We start from the raw sequence: 26,157 nt of genomic DNA on the forward strand, positions 1-26,157 counted from the left end.
TTCTAAACTGTGACGGCTGGGTACAGCTATGGTATAATGTGGAGGATAAAGCCAAGCTTGATTTTTTAAGCTTCTCAGATTAGCTTGTTTGTTTTTTGTGGTGTATTTTCATAATAAAGGCTTTTAAAAGGATCATATTTAAAATTGCCATTGACTGACCTAATGTGAGCTGCTATAGCTGACTGATAAAGGTTATCTCAGACTGTAATTAGCAAATAACTGATCAGTGTCTTGACTCAAAAGCCTTTTAAGCTTTATTTCTGCATCTTCTCAGGTACCTCCTGCAGGAAGTTAAAAGAAGGACAGAACAAGAAACCACCATGTCTTCAGTCTCAGCTTATTACAATGGAAAGACCGTACTTATCACAGGAGCTACAGGTTTCATGGGCAAAGTACTGGTGGAAAAGCTTCTGCGCTCCAGCCCTGAAGTAAAAGCAGTTTATATACTTGTCAGGCCAAAGGCTGGACAATCAATGCAAGAGAGAGTGGCCAACATGTTGAAATGCAAGGTAAGTTTCTGTATTTTATTCTAGAGTCTAATCTGAAATCCATTTAACTGGGTGAAGCAGAGGACTTCTGTTATCCTAAATTAATGAAGAACAAAGTACCATCTTCTACTGTAAATGTTGTATATTTTGTTTTATTGTACATGAATGAACCTGGATCTGTCTTATTTTGATAGGTGATGCAGGATTTTGCACTGTAGTGATATAATTCTTCTTCTTTTCTGCATTGCTTTTTGCTGAGAATTAATTTTTTCAAAAACATGTTATCCTAGCAAATTTCCTTTTTGCGAGAAGAGCAGCATTTTGCTCTCATGAACTAACTCTTTTCCTTCCCCCACTTTCAAAACATAACGTTCCAACATTCAAAAATAAAACTGTGAGACTCTCACGCTCGATACTTGCCCAATAATGGGGCATTAAACTCATGTCATAAGGCAAAGCCTGGTGGCAATGTGTAGTGGGCTGTGCACTGCTGCAGTACAGTAGGGCATCTGCCATCTTCTTATGTCAGCTCCAGTTTAACCTTACTTATGAAGTGATAAAAATACTGTTGTGTTTTAAAAGGGCGCTTTCCAAAGTGGCTTGCAGCAGAACGCAAAGGCTAAGACAGCCCTGTGAATTTGAGGAACAGACCTGTATGACCTCCACTCATGTAGCGTGCTTTGGTGAGGAAAAGGAGGTCTCCAGTGTCAAGAAGGATATCAAAGCCCTTTGCTGTACTGAATGTAAAGATTTGTACGGAGACACTGCTAGACTGGTTATATCGAGTGGACTTGGCTTGAGGACCTCAAGGTCCTCAGGAGTTTAGGCCAGTGGTGAGATCATCAACTTGCTCAGACTCCTCCAGCCATGATAAGTGCCAGAGTTCAAGCTAATGCTTACTGCTAATCTGAATTTGTACATAGCTGATCTGAAATGAGGGGAGGGAACAGATCTGGCCCTAGTAGACAAGGAATTACTTGGAATTAATCCAAGAAAGGTCAACGTATCTTTAGAATATTGATCTAGAACTTTGAACAAGGCTTGACTGGAAAAGTACTCCTCCTAGTTCTGTTGGTGTTAGAGGTAAAATAGGGCTATTTATAAGTAAGATAACTTACTTAGAGACAAGTAGGTCTGGGAGAGGTTTGCATTTTCCTCCTAATGTTTTGAGGCATCAAGCTAGAAAATCTTAAGTATGTCCAACAACAGAGTTTGACTTTGTATTTTCAACAGAGGGTAGGTTATTTTCCTGTTCAGGAAAATTTTTAAGTGATATAAAAGAAAAGTATCACATTGGTTGCTTTTTGCAAGTCTGTCAAGTGCACAATTTTTCATTATTTTTCTTTTCAATGAATGTTTTTCAGCTGTTTCTACAGCTTTCATCACTGAAGACTGTAGGTAATGGTTTTCATTATCAAACAACAAAATCCCAAGTGTGGCATGTTTGCATGGCTTTTTGCCTTTTTTTTTAATCCGCTAAGAAAATGGCAAACCAAGCTTTTTTTTTATAGACTTCTGTAAGTTTTGTTTGCATTTTCTGTATGAATATTGCTGGCTTATCTCTTTAGTTGGCCAGCACAACTTAGTGGTGGTGTTTAGCTCTAGGTGAGGTTCCCTATTAGCTGTTTTATTGTTGCAGCTGTACTAAAGGTGCCCCTTTTTTCCCTAGCATGTGTCAACAATTTTAGACATGCCAACAGCAAACAGGACTTGATAACCTCTCCTTGAACCTTTGACAGCCTGCTTCGACATGTTTCAAATGAACAAAAGAAGGGGGCAAGTCTCTAAGTTAGGTTGCTGCAGCCTGGAAAAGAAAAAAACTATAGGGGTATGCTCACAACTCATTCAGGTCCCCTCAAGGAAGCAGGTGCCTTTTTGATGCTGTTCTTTTTAAAATAAGAAAAATACTTCCCTAAGGCAGAAACCCAACTGTTCAAAGGTTATTTCCATGTGAAAATGTTGACAGCCTTTGGTTTTTTTCTAGAAGTGAAACTGTTAATATTATGGCAGGTGAAGAGGGCAAGAAATATTATTCTTAACATTTTTGCAGATTGTTTCCAGTTAAGTTTGCTGAATGCCTTTAAGCCACATAATCAGTTATTCACAAGCTAGAGAAGACCACACTTTGCATTTACAGTTCTGGTTTTTGCAGCAAAAGCTTATTCCAAGTCTTCAGGCAACATTTGTATTTGACATTCCTGATCATAATCTCTGATGAATGCATGTATTTGAGTATGCATAGGAAAATTCAGAATAAAATCCCTTCTCTTCCTCATGTGTACATACATAATTTCTAATCTCTACTGCATAATTATTCTTTTCCCCCACAAACTGTTGGAGTTAATGCAATACAGTATTTGTGTCTGGTTTTACGAGAAAATACTTTATTTCTACTTTCATATTCTGCTCTATGTAATCTTCTTTACTGACCAATCACACATTCACTTTGAAAGTAACTCTTTCTTCTTTTACATTATGCTTTGGCCCAGTTTTATCCTCTGGAATTTCTTATTTTCACATCCAGAAGGGAAGTATTCCAAGAACCAGAGGAATAGAGAAAAACAGGTTGCCAGCTTCTAAATATTCTTGTTTAGAATATTTAACAGATAAAAATAGTATTTGGGGTGAAATAAGATGAAGGCAGAGAAGTAGATTGTCAGGAATTAGTTGCACTGCATAATGCTTAGGTTCTTCAGGTAAGGTCCTCTGGGGACTCCTGATTTTTGGTAGTACTTAACAATATTTTGAAAGAAATTGCCTATCATTTTTAATCTCTCTTCATAGATCTCTGTGAAATTTTTTGTTTTGTATCATTATATCTACAGGGGTTTAAATTTTGAGGGGTCACATTTGTGAACGGTCTTGTTCACAGTGTGTACATGTGAATACGCTGGAAGCTGACTCCTGTTAAATAAAAAAGCAACTGTAAGTTAGAAAAGGGTGGTGCAGTGTGAATGGGCAAAATACCTTAGTTTGTACTTTTCAAATGCTTATTACATGGAATTTTTCAAATTCTGAATCCAACATGAAGAGTAAAATATAAAAAATAATTTGGGCGTAAATCAGAATTCTTCCACTGTATTCTGGAGTAGTTGGCATTGAAATGTAATATAATGCTGGTTTTCCTCCGGTGTTGTAAAATCAGTTTTACATGAAGATGTGTTATTGCACTAATATGAAATGTATAATGAACAGATACTCAGTTATCTCAGCATCAACTCCAAAATGAGTGTGTGCATTGAGGAATGCATGGCTCATGGTGACCTTGCCTATTTATGAAGGGAGATGTTCTATTTTCCACCAGCGAGTCCCTAAGGGAATCAAGCTATTACCCTGTGCTTAATGAAATGCCATGTCTGCATGGCACAGAGCACAGCTGTTACACAAAAAAAACACATTTCAGTATTGTCTTCACTCTGGATATTTCCATAGATGTGGATCACAAGGCAAAGCTTGACAATGCTGTTTAACTTGTTAGTTGATGGCAGGTGTGTATTTATTGGAGGTAGGAAATTGTTTCAAGGAGTATTTTTTTGATGCCTTCATGTGCAGAAATAGGTAGGAATGCTTGGAGGGGTTGTCTCAGATTCCCTGGAGAGCAGTACTGGGCTAACACTGAGTCACTGGTTGTTGCTTTCACGTTGTCCCTGGGAGAGCAGAGCTTCTTCCATGCCCTGCGTGCAATGAACCAAGGCTGCGTGCTGCTGCCAGGCTGTTTCTCAGGTCTGTTTGTTCAGTGCTCCTAATTAGAAAGATCAGTCAGAGTGGGAGTGGAAAAGACACATGTTAATGTCTCTGATAATTCAGAGGGAAGATGGGGAGGCTGTGAGGCTGCTGAAAATGGGGAGCAGATATTTCTGAGTGTGACCAGAAATACTGTAAAGTGCTACTTGCATTTTCATGTTGTCCAACCACAGTTAACCCTTATTGTTAACCTTTAGAGTTACGGTAGATGATACAGATAGCCCACCTTCTCTTTCCTGCAAAGCTTTGTCTGGAACTACACATTGTGATGGGACTGACCACTGAAAACAGCAGAAGTTCAATGTTATCAGACGCCTTTGCCTCTTCGGTATTTCGTTGTCAAGTGTGCTATGCTTATCAGCAAATACACAGCAAGACCCTCCGTTAGCTCTATAAATTTCACCAAATCATGCGAGAATTCTTTTTCCATCTCCCTTGACTATCTCTTTCTCTACTCCCTCGTTCTCATCACCATAAGCAGTAAAGGTTCTCCACGCCACACCAGGGCAGTGTCACTCCCCCCGGAAGTTTAGTGTTCCCTAAATCTGCTGCGACCACTGCAACAGTGCATGGATCAGTACTCGGAACAGAGTAATGAGGTTTTCTGGTGGATGTAATGGGATCCCACTTGCTCAGTAAGAGGTGTGGAAACTGCTAATTGGAGTGAAACAGAGCTGAAGATGTTTTCTTTTTTATTATTTATATAATTTTCCTCACTTTTGTCAGTAGATTAGCAGACAGAACTCTGGTATTTGTGTGCCACAGGAATGAATCTGTCATTTTAACAAAACTTTATTTTTCACTTGATCCCATGATTTGTAAGCCATGTGGTAGAGAGGAGGTAAATCTTAAGGGTGGTAACATAACTGACACAAATGAAGGCAAGGGTCTCGAACTGTTCTGTGCCACTATTGAAGCTAACACCGTCTGCTGCCTTGTTCCATTTCATTTCTTTCTCTTCTCCAATTTGTGTTTCTATTTGAAGAAGGCTGGTAAGATTTCGCTTTATATATTTTTGGCTAATAGCCTGCTTTCTAAAGTGCAAGGAAGGGCCAACAAGACATCTGGTGCTTCCAGCGAGATAACCTTTCACACTGGACAAAAACAAAGCCACCGTTAGTCCTAAGCTCAAGATTCTCTCACATGTCCGTGGTGGCACCTTCTGTTGTTGGATGTTTGCAGCCTTGCTGTTGCTGCTGCTCCTTGGCACTTGGCTCTGCTGGAACATGGGCATCTGGAACAAGCAAAGTGCAATGGAATTGCCTTTTCTGGGTGCTGCATTAAAGCTGCAGCCTCGTATGGTGACAGCTCCTCCTCATTTGATGGACATCCATCCTGTGTCATGACTCAAGGTGTAGTATCTCACCCATCAGCTTTCAGCTAAGTTGGGAGATCTGGCAGCCCTACCTAATCTTTCATCTGTCCTGCATGCAAAACCGTACTTACCAGGAGGCTAATGGAGAAGCTGAGAAGCACAAAGGCCCATTTTATCGTCAATTAGCACCAGCAGAACTTGGTTTCTCACACCTCCTTTCTCCATTGCACTTGCATAGCTGTCAGCACAAATTGCATTCTGCAGAAGTGCTGGAAGTGCAGCTAGGTGGAAATGGCAGGGGGTTTTTTGTTCTTTTTTTAGATACTTTTTTTTGCATACTCAAATGGCAGAGGAGAAACCATGATAAGAGGAAGGGTGAAAGAAAGGTGGTGGTTGAAATTGAGGCCTCCATTGCATCAGTCCGATAAATTCAGGCCGTGATCTGCTGAAGAAGGAAGGAAGAATGTCTTTTTGTGACTGAGGCAATTCCCAGAGAAAATAGGTTCATCACGGAGTTTCGTATTCATAGTGCAGTTTCCATCACTACATAGTATATGTGACTGCTGCACAGCAGAAATTTAGAATCTCTCCACACACTGTATAAGTTGGTCAGAGATGCGTTCAGACTTATGCATTTAGAACAATCCTAAATCTTCTTCGCTGTGTGTGTTTTGTTATATGTGACTAATGAAATTATTATAAACAATAATAACTACACTTTTCTCTATGTAATGTATTTCTTTTCTAAAAATTTCCAGTGTACCTGGTGAGTCTGATTAATCTCACTGCCCGTTTGCAGACTGATTCTCTTTAGGATACTTTAATTTACAAATGTTAAAAATGGAGCACCTCAGATCAACAGTCTGAAAACCATTCCTGGTTTGAAATCAAACCTTTGAAAATGCATTGCTGTGTCCATACACCTCCTTTTAGGACCACAACCTTATTCTGTAAGGTTCTACGTACATACAAAAGCAGACATGAAAAATCTTGGGAGTTAGCTGTACACCATTCTCAAAAGATTAGCGCTCATTTTTTAATGAAGCTGGAGAGAGAACATGGGTGACAGGATTGTGATGCAAATTAGACATTCCGGGACAGAGAGAGGAAGCAATTAAATAACGAGTTGGTGATACTGCTAAAGAAAGGACTTACGCTTTGGTTATGAGGAGTTGCACTGAATGTCAAGATGTCCAAAAGGAGATATATCAACTAAGTTCAAAGACGGCAGACAGAGAGGGAAGTGGGTCAGGAAAAGAAGAGTAAGGGAATAAGTTTATGACATAATGGTGACACCAGTGGAAATCTTCGTAATGGAGGAAAACCAGTATAGATGCAGAAGACAAAAGGACTAATAAAAGGCTGCAGTAGTATGAAAACATGGGAAGAGAACCTGAAGGAACAGTTCGAGGAAAAAAGAGAAGAGAGCAGGTCTGCAGAGACTATCAGAGATAAAATTTGGACAAAAAAGAGTTTGTAAAAAGCATCAGAGGGAAAGTGTGAGGAGTGGGGTATTATCATCGGTGAAAGTCAGGGCAAAGATTTGGAAGAGAATGGGGTTGGGCAGCTAGAGGGAGGAAAAAAGTAATGGAGGACTAGAAAAGGATGTTGGTAGGGATGAGGGAGAAGAGGAAACCTTCTTTTCTGGTATTGATATTCGATAAAATTTATTTGCCTTATGTTGGCATTCAGGAGCCATAGCTATACAAGCACAGGTCTTTGCCCAAAACAAGCTGCCCAGGGAGGTGGTGGAGTCACCATCTCTGGAAGTATTCAAAAAAACGTGTGGATGTGGCGCTTCGGGACATGGTTTAGGGGGCACGGTGGCGTTGGGTTAATGGTTGGACCTGATGATTTTGAAGGTCCTTTCCAACCTTAGTGATTCTGTGATTCTGTGATTTTTCAGTCTGAATGAAAAGCCTGGTAAGGTCATGAGTAGAAAGGAGAGAAGTAGTTTAGTGTGATCAGAGAGCCCATGGGCATGAATCAACACCATGACTTTTGAATTATAGAAAGGATTATGCCTGATTTAAAGCCAAAACTCTTCTGCCTGTCATACAGTCCTGTTGAATTCATAATTTCTTCTGTATCAAGGTGATCAGACAATGTTTGCCTGCTTATCACAAATTTTGCTAAATATGTTAATCTTCATTCAGCTTTTAGGAGCATGGGAGAGGAGTTTTTAGGCCTCATTTAAGACAGTCTGTAAAAGAAGTCTTTCATCGTTCACTTAGATGATACTTTTGTTTTGTGGTCTTTTATTGAAAAAGCAAAGTGATTTGTTGATGAATATCTGTTGAACTATACAGAGATTATTCTCTACCCCTCAGTCTTAATTGCACTGCAGAACACAAGATGTTAAGTACGAGAACTGCCCATCCTCTTCTGTCTTTGCAGCTCCTGAAAGTTATGCAGAACTAATGTTTTGTTTTGCAGAACAAGCTCTGAACTCTTTCTTCTTCCCTTGGCCAGTTAAATTGTCCATTTCTCTCTTCCTCTCCACCTGTATCGTAGTATCATGTACACATCCCTGCGGCCTGAATAGTTCTACATTCTTCCCAGCCGCTGATACCAGGAGTCTGAAGGAGGTGCTGTTCTCCAGTTTCAGGGGAAAATAGTCTCCTTCTTGTCTTCTAATTAAGATCAGTCTTTGATACCGTCATAGTACAGTAGCTATTCCTAGGAAATTTCATCTCCTTTTTTAATCAGGAGGGAATATGAGAAAACTTCTATAGTGTCCTTTATTATTTAAAAAAAAAAAATCTATTCGCTGCAATTTCAACTAGCTTTTTATAAGCTTGAAAATGCAAATCACTTTCCTTTCTAACTTGTTTTTGCACTCCCTTCTCTACACCTTTTCACAGGATCACAGAACCACCAAGGTTGGCAGCGACCTCTGGAGATTGTCTAGTCCAACCTCCTGCTCAGAGCAGGTCAGATAGAGCCGGTCACCCAGGACGATGTCCCAGCTGGGTTTTGAGTGCCCAAGGAGGGAGACTCCACAACCTATCTGGGCACCTATACTGGTGCTCCACCACTCACAGTAAAAAAAGTGTTTTCTTAGGCAGAATTTCATGTGTTTTGTTTTTTGCCCATTGTCTCTTGTCCTGCCACAGGATACCCCTGAGAAGAGCCAGGCTCCACCACCTTCTTTACCCCCTGCTATCAGGTGTTTGTAAACATTGGTAAGATCCCCCCAAGCTTTTTCTTCTGCAGGCTGCAAGCTCTCTCAGCCTTTCCTCATAGGAGAGGCGCTCCAGTCCCTTCATCATCTTCATGGCCCCTCACTGGACTTGCACCACTGTGTCCATCTCTCTCTTGCGCTGGGGATCCCACGACTGGACGCTGCTCTCCAGTTGTGGCCTTACCGTTGCTAAGTAGCGAGGAAGGTTAATCACTTGGGCAGTGCTGCTGGCAGCGAAGTGTTGGGATAATCAGTTCTGAAGTGCCTCCTCTGAGGACGAAAACTCCATCCATTAAATCTGACTTCCAGAGCACTCTGTAGATTCTCTTAACACAGGCAGTAGCAACGGAGGCAGGGGAAAGACTGTCAGCAGGGGTTTCAGAGCATCTTATATGCAATAGGCTAAGACTGAGACCGAGATAATATCTTTCCTATTTATACATGCTCAAAGTGCAAATAAGTTGTGCAGGTCACAAAGGCATTTCCCGCTGGGAGACGCTGGGTCCCCTATTACATGGCTTGTCCCTGTACTCTTGCTTGAGTCTCTCCCTGAAACATCAGGCTGTGGTCACTTAGAGATGCAGTTCTCAGGTGTTGTCGAAATAGTTCCTGCTGGTGTGGTCCCTTAAAAGCAGAACTCGCGGTACCTGGAGGGCGTAGGAAGGATTATGACCTAATTATGTGATGCGTTATCTTTTATTACAACAAGCAGTACGGCTGAAAGACAGAAAAGCCTTGGGGCCTGCCATCTGTCTGCGGGTCACGAGCTCTCTAGGTGGTACAGAACACAAACCTCAGTTTTGTCACTGCTGGGGAGAGTTCATAGCTTAGCGCTCCGGCTTTGCGACCTGCCTTCGGTACTTCAGCTCCTGGGGGTATTCAGAGTCGTAAAGTCGACTTGTGTTTCCTTTTTTAAAACAGACTGCAGTTTTAAATTTGCTCCAGTTATACGTCATTTGCAATAGCTACACAATAAATCACAATGAAATTAGCATTGTTAAATTAACATACGTTGCTAAATGAAAAACAAGGACACAGTGCTAAATGAAACAGTGGAATCAAGGCAAATTATTCTCAAATGAGTAATTTTTTGAAAGCAAAAATGCTTCACAATTCATTTCAAGAGTGTTTGTCTTTCACTGTGGGAACTAAAATGTTTAGGTGTCACAATCTGACACATCCGTTTCCTCGTCTGTCACTCAAAACAGCCATTAGGGGCGTTGATGTGGCACGTCCACCGAGACCAGCAGAATGACAGTAGCACTGACACTTGTCCAGGTGCTCAGGCACATGCAGGACAAACCCAGCATGAAGTACGGTGGCCCACCTTGACTGTCTGACCAGAGGCCACCTGCCTGGTGGCAGCTGCCATCTCAGCAGAGCGCGGCCTTGCAGCCCTGCTGTGCACCAAGTCCACCTCGCGTTCCAGCCTCTTACCGCAAGGTGCCTGTGGCCTTTGCTAGGTGCGTGCGCAGAAGATAAATCTTGCGCAAAGGACCAAACAAGATCACTTTCTGGAGCTCAGCTTTCGATATACCTGTGCGCTGAGCTGCGACAGCGAGGGAGTCACTGATTTCTGTCTTGCATGCTGTTATCCTGCACAAATACCCACCACCTACAGAATGCTACATGAAAGCTGGCCTTCATTTTTATCTTTACCTCCTGGTTTTGTACGACTTTTCCTTGGCCTGGGCTGGAATCACAATAAATCATCAAATTTCTAAAGGCTTTGGTTGGTTGGTTGGTTGGTTGTTTTTTTACTTAAAACCACTTCATGATCTGAACAGCAACACTTCCAGGGGAGAATACAGAGCCTCAAATATCAACATTCCAAGAAAATCCATCAAGCCAATTGTGTGCTAATGCATGTTTTGCTAATGCAATAAAGTAAAAAAAAAAAGAAAAGAAAAAAGCTGAAAAGAAAGGAGAAATCTCTTAGTTTTACATTAAATATCTAACAGGAGATTTATGCACAAGTTTATATATCAATATTCAAGTATTCTGCTAAATTTTTAAAGATATAATGGCTAATTTTACGCAGTTCTTTGAGAACTCTCATGGCCAGGGACCTCATTTTATCCAAGCAACATTATGGACAAGTTTCTTATGCAGTAAACACAAAACTGTGCTCTGCAGTCCAGTTAGTGTATACACATTTGTATACACACAAATGCACACATATGCATAAAGGTACACTCTTTCAAGCTAGCCATTTTTGTTTTATTTAATGGTGGGTATGACCAGAGATTCATGTGTTATTGATGATATCTGCAGTGAAGAATTCTGCCAGTTGATAAATGAAAAAATAAAGAAGGATTCAGCCTTTAAAGCAAATGAGCAGGCAGTACATTTAAAATGATGCAATTTTAAAAACCCTCAAAAATAAGATTTTCTCTTGTCAGTAACAGCCTAGAGGTTGCAGTCATGCTGCGTTTGCAACTGTACATAAAATGAAATGCGTTTTTAGTTCCCCTTCAGCAGTGATATTTTGGGACTATTCTAGACTGTGTTTACTTAACAATATTTTTTCTTTAATGTGCAAGGGTGTCTTACAGAAGGAAGAGGGAGTCTCATCAGGCAGTTAGCAAACTAAGATAGCAGTTGAGTCACAACTTTAAAAGATCTTCATAACATTGCTTGAATTTGCATTTATGCCTATATGCTTTCTGGTTTGCAGCCAAGGCCCAGTTCCTGAAATCAGTGGAATTTCTCTTGGTATTTTCATTTAGCTGTGGTTGAGTACCTTGTGAAGGGTGATTTCAAAGAGAAGATGGGCCCAAATAAGCAACTTACAGTTGTCCTTCAATTAGTGTTGGATTTTCTTTTTGTTCTGGATATTTTGTTTCTTACAGGAAAAATGCATGTATGAGTTTTATTTCACTGCCAATATTTCAACTTCAGATGATAGCAATTTAACCATAGTAAGAAATGCTTGTTAGAGAAATGCAAATGCAGTTAATCACTCTTCTATGTCTGGGAAACCAATACTGTCTGACTCCAGCCTAAAATTTCCCTTGGAGGATAAGCAAGTTAGACAGTTTCTGAGTTTGAAAGCTACTAAATGGAAGAAGCAACAGTTTTATTGCAACTCTCATCCACTTCTTTTGCCCATGTGATTGCATCTGAACTTGGCACTGTGTGTGAAGTTGGAAATGGAGGTGGTGTCATAGAATCATAGAATGGTTTGGGTTACTACACATACTACACTTGATCCTAGCCGAAAGGCCGAGAAGCGTTGGTTGCTTGACTAACCTGATCTCCTTCTATGACCAGGTGACCCGCCTAGCAGATGAGGGAGAGGCTGTGGACGTTGTCTACCTGGACTTTAGTAAAGCCTTTGACAACGTCTCCCACAGCATTCTCCTGGAGAAACTGATGGCTCATGGCTTAGACAGATGTACTCTTCACTGGGTAAAGAACTGGATGGATGGCCAAGCCCAGAGAGTTGTGGTGAATGATGTTAAATCCGGCTGGTGGCCGGTCACAAGTGGTGTTCCCCAGGGCTCGGTTCTGGGGCTGGTCCGGTTCAATATCTTTATTGATAATCTGGATGAGGGGATCGAGTGCTCCCTCAGTAAGTTTGCAGATGACACCAAGTGGGAGTGTTGATCTGCTGGAGGGTAGGAGGGCTCTGCAGAGGGATCTGGACAGGCTGGATCGATGGGCAGAGGTCAACTGTATGAGGTTTAATAAGGCCAAGTGCCGGGTCCTGCACTTCAGCCACAAGAAGCCCATTCAGCACTCCAGGCTTGGGGAGGAGTGGCTGGAGAGCAGGCCGGCGGAAAGGGACCTGGGGATGCTGGCTGACAGCCGGCTGAACATGAGCCGGCAGTGTGCCCAGGTGGCCAAGAAGGCCAACAGCATCCTGGCTTCTATCAGAAACAGTGTGGCCAGCAGGAGTAGAGAAGTGATTGTGCCCCTGTACTCGGCAGTGGTGAGGCCGCACCTCGAATACTGTATTCAGTTTTGGTCCCCTCACTACACGAAGGACGTTAAGGTGCTGGGAGTGTGTCCAAAGAAGGGCAACAAAGCTGGTGAGGGGTCTGGAGCACAAGTCTTATGAGGAGTGGCTGAGGGAACTGGGGTTGTTTAGTCTGGAGAAGAGGAGGCTGAGGGAAGACCTTATCACTCTCTAACACAACTTGAAAGGAGGTTGTGGTGAAGTGGGTTTTGGTCTCTTCTCCCAAGTAACTAGCGATAGGATGAGAGGAAATGGCCTCAAGTTGCACCAGGGGAGGTTTAGACTGGATATTAGGAAAAATTTCTTTATGGAGAGAGTGGTCAAGCATTGGAACAGGCTGCCCAGGGAGGTGGTGGAGTCACCATCACTGCAAGTGTTCAAAAAATGTGTGGGTGTGGCACTTGAGGACATGGTTTAGCGGGCATGGTGGTGTGGGGTTGATGGTTGGACTTGATGATCTTAAAGGCCTTTTCCAACCTTAATGATTCTGTGATTCTGTGGGTTGGAATGTCATCTAGTCCAACCCCGCTGCAATGAGCAGGGACATCTTCAACTAGATCAGGTTGCTCAGAGCCCCATCCAGCCTCACCTTGAATGTTTCCAGCATTGCCACCACTGCTGTCTGCATATCCGAAGCGGTAAAAGTCAAGGAAGTGAGGCAGCATGCATTAGAGGTATGGAAGAAACATGGCACAGGAGAGAGCAAGAGTTCAGCATGGCATTTTCAAAGATGACAGGAAAAGTACAAAGAGCACTGAAGATGAAATTGCCACTTCACAGGCTCAGGAGTTTACATCGGTAACAGAAATCAGAGCTATTTCCCAGCAGCTTTTGCTGGCATCAAGGCTATGGAGCAACATCATTAGAGAATTCCTGTCTGGCGTCCTTTGTAACCCTCTGATTTCTCCTGTATCCCGGTTTTGCTCAAGCATGCCGACGAGCTGAGTTTTTAGGCAGCTGCACAGCATGTTTTGTGTTCCCAATTTTGCCAAGTGACCCGTTCACCAACAAGGCCTTCAGCAAATGTGTTTTTAAACAATGTTTGTCATTTTGCTGGAGCCCGTGACTTGGCTCTTGACATGTGTGAGTTGGCACCGTTCCTTTTTGGGCTGCTGCACCTCAGAACCAGTCTGAACGCCAACAGAGCTGCTCATGTACCAAAGCTCATACGCCAGCTTGGGTTCTTTGCTTTGAATTGGAGCTGAATAAGGACACCTAACCTCAGGCAACCTCTGTTGGGAACAGCTTGGCCTGCAAATCATAGTTACGAAGGGAGGCTTATCTTTTTCTTAAATGGGTTGGTAATGGAGCTATCAGTCAGCACACAAAGAACAGAATTTGCTATTTGGTCATTCAGCAAAATATAAAGTTAAGTCATGTTTCATTCTTTGTGTCTGATTTTATTACATTCTAGTCCCAGCTGTTTCTTCCAGTTTTTCTTAAAGAAAGCTTTCCTGTTTTCCTGAGTTTAACCCTGGCCTTCCTTACCTGTGTTTTTTCTTATCTGGCAGCTGACTATGACTGCATGATGAAAGGTAAAACCAACCAAAGTTTGTTGTAAACAAATTATTGCAGTTTAAGAAGAAGTCCTAGATAGAGTGGGGCAGAGACTTTAGTCCTCTATTTTGACTTGCAGTCAGAACCTTCCGACCTGATCACTGGGTAATACTTTCTACAAATAATAAATTTGGTAAAATATTGGGGAGATGGGGGCAGGGAATATTCAAAGCCGTAGGACCCCTAAGAGAGAGCTCCCACTTGTGGAACAGTGGTACATCTTGATATGCACATTCCAGAGCATTTGATCTTTTAGGCATCCTGCCTGCAAAAAGGAGTTGCTGGCTCATGCATCATCCTCCTCCCAGTCCCCAGCATGGAGCTATCACTGGAAGAGTGAGAACAGATGCAGGGTATCCCTGTATACCAGAACGCCATGATTGCCAGAAGGTCCTCGTAAGGCCGTTCGTACAGGTACTGACTGCTGCAGTATGTACCAAATAATTGATCCCAAAATTGATCCTCCAGAACGTCAGACAGCTTAAAAGTTGGCTGAAGGGTACCTTCGACTGCAGTTCACCCTAGCAAATCCAAGCTATTGTTTTTATTTCAGTTACCAAACCCACTAGGACTGCCAAGTATATTAGGGAGAATGCTTTAAAAAAATGTGACGTTCTGACTCGCATCATTGCATACACAAATCAAAATGTCTGAATTGTGCCAAGGAACCCAAGTGTGAAAATGTTTTTTGGGTAATTTTCTGGGGGATTGTGTTAGGTCTTTTGTTTTCTTTTGAGGGAGCCATGGTTGGGGGTATTATTAGTTTTAGCCTGTTGTAAATTAATTCTGCTTCTTGAAAGAGAAACTGCTGTGGCAAAGCAGCTCTTCTGTTCATAGTTAAATGTGAACGATGGTGTGATTACGAGCAGCAACTGATTGACTACAGCCAGACATTCAGAGTAAGCTGGTCTGATTTTGCGGAGGGGAACCCTGTTAATTCTGTGACCACGGATGATTCACTGCCATACTCTGGACCGTAGAGGCGGCCGTCCAGAGCCAGACTTGTGTTTGATGTGGAGTTGGTATAGGGACAGGGTTACTGTTCTATCGAAATATTTTTTAAATCTAAGCATGCCTTATGCATTCTGTCAAAAATTGTCATTAGACTGACTTTTTGGTCCTAACAGCAGAAATATTTGTATAGTTACTATAAGCTTCCACTTGAAAAATCCTCACTGTAAGATAACTGCTTCTAAGGTGTACTTTGGGGTTTTAATGTTTTCCTACATAATAGCACCTAGCACCACGCCATGCCAGGTGCCACTCCGTGTCAGTTTGACGGGATTTTGTGCATCTCTGTTCCTGCCTGGCTGTCACAACTTGTGCCTGTACTTCTCCTGAGGAGGAATTATGTGATTTCCCACGTTTTTATTGTGTCCTGTGTGTTTATGTCACCTAAACGGAGAAAGTTAAAATACCTGCAAATCTGCTGGGAACCTGCAGCAAGCAAAGTGACAGTGGCTTCTAAGCAAGTCTAATATGACCTACAGCTACTGTGGTTACTAACGTGGGTTGTGCTGGTGGAGGCTGTGATGCTGAGGTACCTGCAGAAGAGTCTGGAAATATTTTACAAGCCTCACAGTATTCATTTTCTTAGAAGAAAGTTGGTGCATCTTTCACTGGTGTGTCAGTTTTGTGATGTAGTTTGGGTCTGTTTTATCCTAAACTCAAGGAGGTTGTGTTGAGGTGGGTACCACTGAAGACTTAACAGAATCTTGCCGTGCATTGATACAGACTGAATTGAGTGAGTTTTGCCAAGTGCATGGCTCATTACTTACGGGTGTGATTTGGATGAGAGAGAAAATTTAGAATGATCTCCTCATACATTAAGCTTTGGGATAATCACTGGATTAAGCAACTAGTTTGCCTGTCAGTTCCTAAAATATCCCAGGAGGCACGTGATGGGCAGCGGTGGTGGAAGAGTTCAGAGATGTGCCAAAAAATAGATTGGTAATGCCAAAAGCTTGAGCTTGAAGAATTGGTAACTCGTTTAGTGTTAGGTACGGTAAGGAAAAATCAGAGCTGGGAAACCAGCTGATGCCAGTGTTAATCTGCTCCCACAGTGGCAGCACACTGAAATGCTTAGAAGAGCACAGAATTATAAAAGCATAGAACTGGAGAATAGCAGAGGGGCAGAGGATGCACCAAGGGGAATTATCAAAGGATAAAGGCTCTGGGCTGAGACCAAGGCAGGTGTATGCTTGCAATGCACAGCACATGTATCACATGTTATCTGTGATAACAAGAAACAAGGTGGGTTGCTAGAATGGCAGGATTTACCAGAAATCTATGGTCATCGTTTTTACGGTCTGCTGGGGGCATGCATTTGAGAGAAGTTACTGATTTCAGTAACTTGCACTTGTCCATGTGTGATGCACGAAGATTTAAAGGCAGGGACTGAGCTTGGTGTGTCCAGATGGGATTTCTGGGCACTGCTGCAGTATAAATAGCAAGTAATAATAACAAAAACAATGACATGTTGCTTGTTTAAAAACCAAACCAACCTTTGATACTAGCTAACTGTGTGTGTACATTTGATCTGTATTATCATGTGGTTTCTTCGCATTTCTCTTGTCTACTCTGCTTGTCTACTCTCCTTGTCTACTCACTTTCTATTGCCACCTTGGCTTAAAAGTGGGGTTCCAGGGCTTAGTTTAGGGACAAGTCCCTTATTTTGGTTTTGTATCTGCAAAACCCTAAACTCTGTTTTCAAGCCATCATAGTACTGCTGCACTCAGCAAAACAGGAGCTTGAATCTGGCTCCAAGCTGAGCATTGCTAGGCATTACAATTGCGTAATACTACAGGTACTTCATGTAATAATACATAATAATTCATATAGTAATACTTCATATAATAATATATAAACATATATAATCAAATGTTTATGGTGAACAGTCAGTATTTTCCTAGTAGGGAAGGAAACACATCCCTCCTACAAAAAAAAGAAATGTTTTTGGCAAAGAAAACATGGATAAGGACAAGCAAAATGCACTTTGTATTGTATTGCATGGATTGCTTTGGTGGAACTCGAACAACAGGGTCCTAGAAAGAGGAAAACAAAAAATCAAAATATTTTCAGATGACCTCTTCTAAAATAACAATTCCCATTTTTCATTCAGAAGGATATTTTTATTTTGAAAATTATTTCAGATTCTTACTTTAAAAATTGCAGAACTAGAGCTCAAAATTACTGCAAAAATTTCTAGTCATGTGATAATTTTCTTAATTTCATTGAAAATTTCCCCTCCAGCTCAAGCAAGAATTAGGTTATATAGGTTGTCTTTTTAATAGCCAAAGCATCTTGAAAAGTTAGGTGTCCAGAGGACTTTGTACTGGTCTCAAGTATAAACTAACATTTTGTTTACAAAAGGTGTATAAAAAGCTGATAACACACTGTAAGCATGTAACTAGACTCCTCACTCAAAAGTTTTGTGATCTCGTCTGTAAAACATCTTAGTCTGACCTTTTTTAAAAGTACCTCACTTACTATTCAAGGTATTTGAGTGTAAGCTAGGCTGTAAGAACATACAATAGGGGTGCAGTAACAAAAGTTTTATCATACTGCTTCTTGCGGTGAGTACCCCTGAACCAAGTGATAATGATACGGTCATGTTTCAGAAGACCAGGTGAATACAACTGTACTAATTCTGTCATTGCATGTGCACCCAAGAAATTAACTACCTGAACTATCCATCCACAAATAATTGGAGCACTGACCAGAAAGGGCATTTTAATACAAAGTGTGACAAAATTTTCAACAGTGAAGCAGGAAAAAACACTTTTACATGTGGATTTCTGTTTGGGGAAGTTGCTCACATGAAGGAAATACCTTTTTTAAAAATCTGTTCTGTTACTTATTGTCTTGTATCCATGCTTAAAGACACACTGTCTCCCTGATGTTTGACTCCTCGTTGGATGTGGGCAAGGGCAAGCCGCTGTTCTGGGTATGATCCAGGAAGCTGACTTTATTAATAAAGTGTGTGTGTATGTGTGTATGTTTTGCAGCAAATTTCTTTGCCACAGGGACAAAGAGAGTATGAAAAACTATGTATTTCATTTATCTGAGAAGCCTCCAGGCTTTCTAGATTCTAGGGGACACTTATGTCCGGAGAAAGGCAAATGTTGCACCCGTCGTCAGAAAGGGCAAGAAGGGTAATTCAGGCAGCTGCAGACCAGGTAGTTCCACTCTGTCTCTGGAAAAATCATGGAGAGAGTTTTCTTGGAGCACATTTCTGGATATGGGAAGGAGAAGAAGGTGACTGAGAATGGTCAGTGTGTATTTAGCCTTGGTACCCTTGGCTTGACCAACCTGGTCAAGCTCTGTGATAAAATGACTGAATCTGTGGATGAGGGGAAAGCCATGGATATCATTTACCTTGACATTAGCGAAGCTTTCAGCGTAGTCTCCAACAGTATGCCAACATCCAAATTAGGATGCTACAGTCAAGATATGTAAAAGAAACCCAGCCGGACAGTCAGACTGCAAGGGTTTAAAGGCTCATGTTCTGCCTGGAGGCCAGTTATAAGTAGAATTCCCTAGGGGTTTACCTGAGGACCTTCTGTGTTTAATACCTTAAAAAAACCTCCAGGCTATACTGCATTCTTTATGCTAGCCTACTGATAACTGTCAGTGCTTTCATAAATAATATCTAACTTAGGAAGCTGGAGAAGAGAAACAGAGGAATAACCCTATTCTGTACCTCTGTGCTTCTGAGGGCTGGTAGCTTTCCCTGGTCTTTTTATACGTCTCTTGGCATTTACTCTTATGCCACTGATGTGCAGTGTTCAGTGCAAGGAAGTTTCTGTGTGCAAGAGGTGACTCACTAAACAAACCTTAGTCAGATTAACACTTCCGAATGCATCAGGCACATCCTGGTGGGGTGTTTTAAGTCACAGGAATTACTGCAATTGGTGATAGTGAAGCAAGTGAATGGCTGGCAGCAAAGGGATTAAAATAGATGCAGTACCATTAACAATACTATTATGTAGCTTCCAACCAAAGGTGTCAGTGGCATACCAGAATATGGCCTGGTGTGATTAAAGGTCTGATGTAATTAAAGGTCTGATTCAGTGAAGTGGGTATGCACTTGCTTTAATTTAGAGATGTGAAAGATACATATCAGAACTTATCATATTCTTCCTTCAGGACAACTATTTAAATATCTAGATGAATCATCATTTCAGCCTACCCCTTCTGTCAAATAAGTTAATATTATTTTCCCTGTTTTAATGAGGGACAAAACAGATGTACAAGCTTCTGGACCCAGTGTGTTAAAAGCTGACCTAATATGAAACTTGCAGTGAGTTCCCATTACAACCAACATGCCTTAAATAAAATACCTGCTTAGGCATTTTCCTTAAGCAAGGTTTAATTGACCTGTGGTCAAGCTCCAGAGCCTATCAGCAGAAAACAAGCAAGGGAGCTTCTGTCTCATGAGTTCTGATTTGTGGCTTTAACCCAAAGACCTTTAAGAGCAGGGTTAATCTTCCCTAGCTTTAGCTTCTAAAAGAGGCATTTACTTAAAGGGTGCAGTTTCACGATTGACCCGAGCCAATCAAAGTCCCTGCTGACTCCACCAAAAAGGATGGGTTCTCCACGTGCCACATGATCTGGCTACTTCCCGTGTGCTGCTGTTAGCCCTTATACACAGCAATAGCAAATCAGGTAAGCAACTGGTTTGACAGAAAACCCACAGGCAACTCTCTCCATCCCCTGTACAAAAAACAGCCCCCAAACCTGGCAGCAATAACCAAAAAAACCCACCCTCTGGCTGAAAATGTAAACTCCTGCCTCTACCAGTTCAGCTTCTGACGTGGACATCAGACACTGGTGGCAGCAGACAGGAAGGCAGGGGAGAGGCTTGGGCTCTCAGTGGCAACGTGGAGTTCGACTTAAGCTCTCATAAGGAATGAGAGTAGCTTAAGTATGTATGCGTTTACTCTTAAGTCTTTAGCCTAATCTGGGCAGCATTTTAGACTGAATGCCTAGCTTTTGGATGCCTAAAGCTGGAAAAGATATTACAAGTGTGTGAGACATGGAGAAGAATATGCCAATGAAAGAATACTAAGCCGTGACATCTTTTCCTGTGCTATGGGTAGAAGCTCTTACCCAGCCACAGAATTCCACATTACACAGTCAAAGATAACCAGAATGTGTTTTAGAGCTCGTTCATGTGGCTGCTTATTCAAATATGCTCTTGCCAGTTGATTCTCTATCAAACGTCATGCCCAAAATGAAGCTCAGCTTTCTAGGTACGCTATTCAAGTTACCCAAGTTTCTAAGAATGTGGAGGTGGAGCTAGTAACTTCTTCTTCTAAAATATCACCATCATTATCACTTGACTACGTACCATGTCACACACTGTCCACATAAGTGATACTAGAAGTATGGTGCATCTTTTTGAAAGCTAAGTCCTAAACTCACAACATGCCTTGTCTGAGATACCCAAGGATTCCTCTGTGAAAATATGGCTTGCTATTTTACTATTTTTGAGAGAGTAGAAAAGCTGAGGTGGGTTTATTTTTTGGTGGTTTTGGTTTTTTTTTTTTTTGGCAAAAAGAGCAAAGAACCATAAATGCAAGTAACTATTGAAGTTCCTTTTCATTAAAAGTGTGGGGAAATACAGAAATAGCCTGCGGAGGTAATGTGTATTGTAGGTAAGAATTTTGAGAGGGATGTGTAACATGACTAGGCACATCCAGAAAGATAAGTGGAGAAAATACAGGCTTGCTCAAAGGACTGAGACACAAGACTGTCTTCTTCATCTCCACCCTTTTTGTTTCATCCATCTGCTGCATGTTGTCATCATACAAGTTCTTCAAGGAAGGGATTTTCTCTGCGCAGGGTTCATGCTATGTTCATTGAAGAAAGGACAGTCAGGTTTTAATTCCTATCTTTCCATTGATTTGAAGTACTAGTCCTTACCATTTCGTATCAATTATCAACATACATGACCATCTTTTTTTTAATCTGTGTGGAATAAATAGAAGATTTTAATCACTTTATAAATATGTGCCAAAATATTGCTTTAGCATGTCTTCCAAGCATCAAATAAGTAGTTCTTAAATATAATCCATTTGAAGAATTTACACTAAGAAAGGATGCACAAGAGATCAAGCATGGAAGTTCAAAGGGGGAAAAACTTCTTGTCTGTGAAGACTTATAGGTTCTAAAAATAGATTGTGGCATGTAGATATTACTCTCATTCTAACATTTTTAACCCAGTATATGTGATCCTTCAAAAGCTTGGTGTCTGCTGCAAATCTTGAGTGCCAATTCTGCTTGTTTCTGTTTCAGCATGAGCAGGCTGCAAATCTTGAGTGCCGATTTTGCTTGTTTCTGTTTCAGCATGAGCAGAAATACAAACTGTGATCAAAGTCAATGTACTAGTTTTGGTAATGACATCCAAAGGGCATCAGGACTCTGTACACTGTAGCCTGAATACCAAAGAAATAAAGAATAAATCAAGTTTACTGCAATTCAGAATTGTTAATGTAGTCCCTGTATGATTTGGATGGAGTTTTATCAATGGGGAGTCTCTGAGCCTTTAGGGAACAGTAATTAGATTGTTCTCTGTCGAATTTTTCTATGTGCACAGTACATTGAGCGAGAGGACAATAACCATTCTTAGCATCACAGAGACCTTGAGCTTCAATAGGGCATGGAAACAGTAAATCATTTTGTCGTTCTTCCAAAATTCTTCCTTCCGGCCCTTCCTTTTGAATCTCGGAAAATTATAATTCTTTCCACCCTTCCCCTGTTACTTCTTCTGTTTCTTTCTGACAGGCAGAGTTTGTTGCTTCAGGGCCTAGCAACCCATGTCCCTGCTTGCCATTGGCCTCAGAAATCCACAGGGAAGGTTTTGGTCGCAACATCATTCTAACATCAGCTATTCTGACTGCACCATTACATTTCCAAGTCAACTGTGACCCAAATCCTCTGTCCAGCTCTACTTCTATTTTATTTTTAATGATTAGAGCATTACAGCCATCATCTGCTCCATTCCTTCTTCATGGATCTCCTTCAGCTCTCAGCATTGCCAGGTCAGCTGTCATAGAATCATAGAATGGTTTGGGTTGGAAGGGACCTTAAAGATCATCTAGTTCCAAACCTCCTGCCGTGGGTGGGGATGCCTTCCACTAGATCAGGTTGCTTAAAGCCTCATCCAACCTGGCCTTGAACACTTCCACGGAGGGGGCATCCACAACTTCTCTGGGCAATCTGTTCCCACCTATCCGTCCTATATACCCCAAAACTGTAGTCAACAGTACATAAATTCTTTGCCATTTTAGGACATCATTACAGCTGCAGAAAGGGGAAAAATTACAGGCTCAGGGCTTGCTGACTGTGTGCTCCTGTTGACAGTGAGCCATCACCACATTTGGGTGATGGCCAGCAACTCCCTTTCCTCACCAACCTACGCTTCCACAGCTCACTTTTCCCACTAGCAACAACGCAGATGCTTTCAGAGGTCACCCTTTAAACAGGGTGGTAGAGCTGCACTCTTTCCTATCAGCAACCTGGCATTTTAAGTGCAGTCTTTGTGAAAGTTGGAGGAAATGGGTGTACATCTTGTATCTTGGTTTTGGCCTGGACAGTGCTATCGATCATACACAGCTGATGGTTTGCACCTGCTTGTTCACTCGCATGCGGAGTCTGGAGAACTGAAATAAAGCAGCTTCCCTGAAGCGCTTGCAGCTAGGCAGCTTTCACAGCCACTGCTGATTAGTTTAGGGATAGGCAGTGTGCCTGCCCCAGAGAGTCTCCCAAAGGACTTTCCTGACTCTTTGATGTGCTGGAACGGCTGCTGGCCAAGTATGTTCGGAAGGAGAATGTTTGGTTATATCTTCACTTGGCAGTTGTCTCAACTGGTGCGCTCTGCACATATGGCCGGACATATGTCACGCTTGAAATGAGGTGGCTGAGCGGTGGCACTAAACGTGCTGCCGGGCAGTGTGCTGTCCCCTGGTCCTTACATGTTACACCATCCACCTTGCTGAAGAGACTGTTGTACTCTTGTTTCCTTTGGCTAGGCGCCCATGCCCTGGCGAGGGTTGGATAATGCTTTTAATAGCGTAGTTTGCAAAGAGAGAGGTAGCCGTTGTCTTCATTGATATCTTCTGAGGTTTGAGTAAAGCAATACATTTAGTAGAAGGGGAGAATTATCTCCCCCGACAGCAGTCCCTCTTTAGAAACAAAGTCTTAAAGTAGTGTTTTTACAGCTGAATCGGGCATCTTCTATAAGACAGTGCTAACTCATTTCATGTTTACTCTCATGGATACTGATCAAATATGTACCCAATAAGTGTATGTCCAGAAGGACCTGGACAGCTGACCTTAAAGAACATCTCCCTTTAGGAAGCTAAGTCCTTTATTCCATACCCTTTTGTATGTCTTTTCTCCCTCTCAGCATAATACACATCCTTCACTCCTGAATGCCTGCCTTTTTCCAAATGAGATTAACTATTTGCTCTCCTTTTCTCCCTCCCTCAGCTAAAGAGTTTTCTGTGTGCCTTTCTTCCTGGTACCTTGGGCAACCATGCTAGAAATTTATTTCTCACCTTTCTTTTCATCCTTCTCTTTTTGTTTCTATTTTAATTGTTATGGTTTGGGGCTGCCTAACCTGTATGAACTGGTTATCATCTCCTGTGTTTATGTATTTCACTACAGAGGACTAACACCCAAATTGATGTTTCAGAGTAGAGTAAGATTTCAGCTAGCACTGTAATCTCAACAGATCAACCACCTTAAGGACACTTTTATTTTCCAACTGCAGCTGCAACATGAACCCCATATTCAACAGAGTCAGAATCTGGTATCTCACTGGACAGAGGATGGTCTTATGAGGTTCCTTCCAACCCTGTTTTTCTTCATTTCTACCTGTGAATGATAATGTTATTTTTTCAGAAGAACACATGCACACTGAGGCTGCAGCCTACCCACGCAAGATGCTGTGTCACTTACCCGAATGCCATATCAGTCTGAGAGTCCTTAGCAGTTCTGGGGAAAAAAAGAGAACTAGAACTTGTAAAATTTACTGCCCGTAGGAAGGAAAGCAACAAAACACCAAGTCAAATATACAGCTGAAGTGCACTGCAGATATAGTAACTATGCAGCCCAGCCCATGGGTACTGACCAGAGTAATGCTGTGTGTTTTGGGGTTTGCCTGGTCGGGAAGACTTCCCAGCAGAACTACATCAGTATCTTGATATGCTGAGCTAACCCCACCTGGGGACGTAAAACAAGTTTTTAACTTTCGCTTGTCTTTCTGGTAGTGGTTTAGGAGATATATATCTCTATAATGAGAAGCTGTAGTCATAAAGATATAGATCAGTTGTTAAATTGCCTGACGGAGATAGTTCTTAGTTCTTACATCAGGCAGCTGACATGTTTCAAAGGTTATCGTTTTACTGGGAGCCTTGAAAGAGAAAGTGTTGCCCTCAGATTGTTATCTTTTCAGAGGAGTGTATTTAATGTTAATTTGCTGTAAAATATTAACCATAAATAAACTACAGTGGAATTTGTTGACAGACATGTTCCCATCTCCTGAGGTACACTGCAAATACACTCGCATCTCTGGATAGAAGGCATGTCACACTGAGAACGGAAATGCATAAAACAAATGAACCTGTGTAATGTTCACTTTACTATCAACTGAGCAAATTTTGCTGCAGGCTGTAAGCACAATGACAGCTTCCTATTTCCCTAGCAATTTCAGTGTTGATTAGTATCAAATTATTATACTGCTTTTATCCTATCCACAATCTGTTCATAATATTGTAATATCTCCAAGTTTAGTTCAGGAGAGGAAGGTAAACCCTTACGGTGTTCTGACATTCCTTGGATGACACTGGAAAAGTTTCGCCTTTATCCCGAGTGATCCAAATTGGATCAATCTAAGTGGATTCACGCTAGAATGAAACTAGAGCAATGTTAGCATTTATCAGGACCTCCATTTTTAATTATGCTACCATGACATTGTGTCAAAATTTGATAGATCAGCCCGCAGACCCACACAGATTGCTTAAAACTTGTCGTGTGAACAGGGGTAAATCAAGCCTTAAGCGCTGCCAGTGATAATGTTCGGACGCCAGTTAAAAGACAAAAAGTTTCTAAGCAACATCTCAGTGAACCACTGGCCATCCTGTCTATAGGGCAGTTCCCCTTGCTTTTGGCTCCCTCAAGACCATGCGCCTTTAAGTCCTGGGAGCAATGTCTAACCCCACATCGTTACTGTGGTCCAGCCCTCCTGTGTCTCTTGTGCCTGCCCAGCACCATCACACACCTGCCACAAAGGAAATGGGCAATAAAATAGTGTTTATTACCACCAAGCAAAGCAGTAACAAGGACAGTAAGGGAGGAATATCCTGGAACAACACCAAAACAGCAATAACCACCCGCAAGTGAGGGTGCTGGGAGCCTCAGCACGCTGTGCTGCAAGAGCTGCTGCTGGCAGGGACCTGGCTGGGTGGGTGGCACTGGGGTGGGACTGGCCAGCTCCCAGTCTCCTGGGCCCATGGAGGTCAGGAGGGTAAAAGGTGGGAACAGCGGTGCCAGCGCTGCCTCCAGATGCGGGACGTCTGCTGACAGGGTTACAGTGATGTGCTAATTCTGTCACCAGCCCGCGAAACAAAGTGCCAACACTGGGTACCCCTTGCCACCCCTAGACTGCACTCGTTCTCAGCCGTCCTCCTGAAAGCACCCCTCATTTCTGTTTGCATTTCCTGCGGTGTCTAGCACCACGTCTTCAGAGGAAGACTTTCTTCTACCAGCTTTCTGCAGGAATGAAATAAATATTATCCTTCCTCCCCTTCCATTCTCTTCCTGACTTCAGTGTAGCCCACAGAGAAAGGAATTCAATCTGTTTATACATTATAGGAGAGAAGAGGTGGAAAATTAGAACACA

General features: G+C 42.0%; 1 protein-coding gene across 1 annotated transcript in view; it reads left to right on the forward strand.

The window, feature by feature from the left end:
• Positions 1-320: 320 nt before the first annotated feature.
• FAR2 (fatty acyl-CoA reductase 2) overlaps positions 321-26,157 on the forward strand; it is a gene marked incomplete at both ends in the record, with an annotated part of 81,572 nt that continues 55,735 nt past the window's right edge. The window contains one exon of the mRNA XM_082009394.1: positions 321-509. Within this exon, the coding sequence (XP_081865520.1) occupies positions 321-509 (189 nt within the window). The remainder of the gene's footprint in view (positions 510-26,157) is intronic.

The sequence above is a fragment of the Phaethon aethereus genome (genome assembly GCF_964289735.1).
Source record: "Phaethon aethereus genome assembly, chromosome: 1".
NCBI lineage: Eukaryota > Metazoa > Chordata > Aves > Phaethontiformes > Phaethontidae > Phaethon > Phaethon aethereus.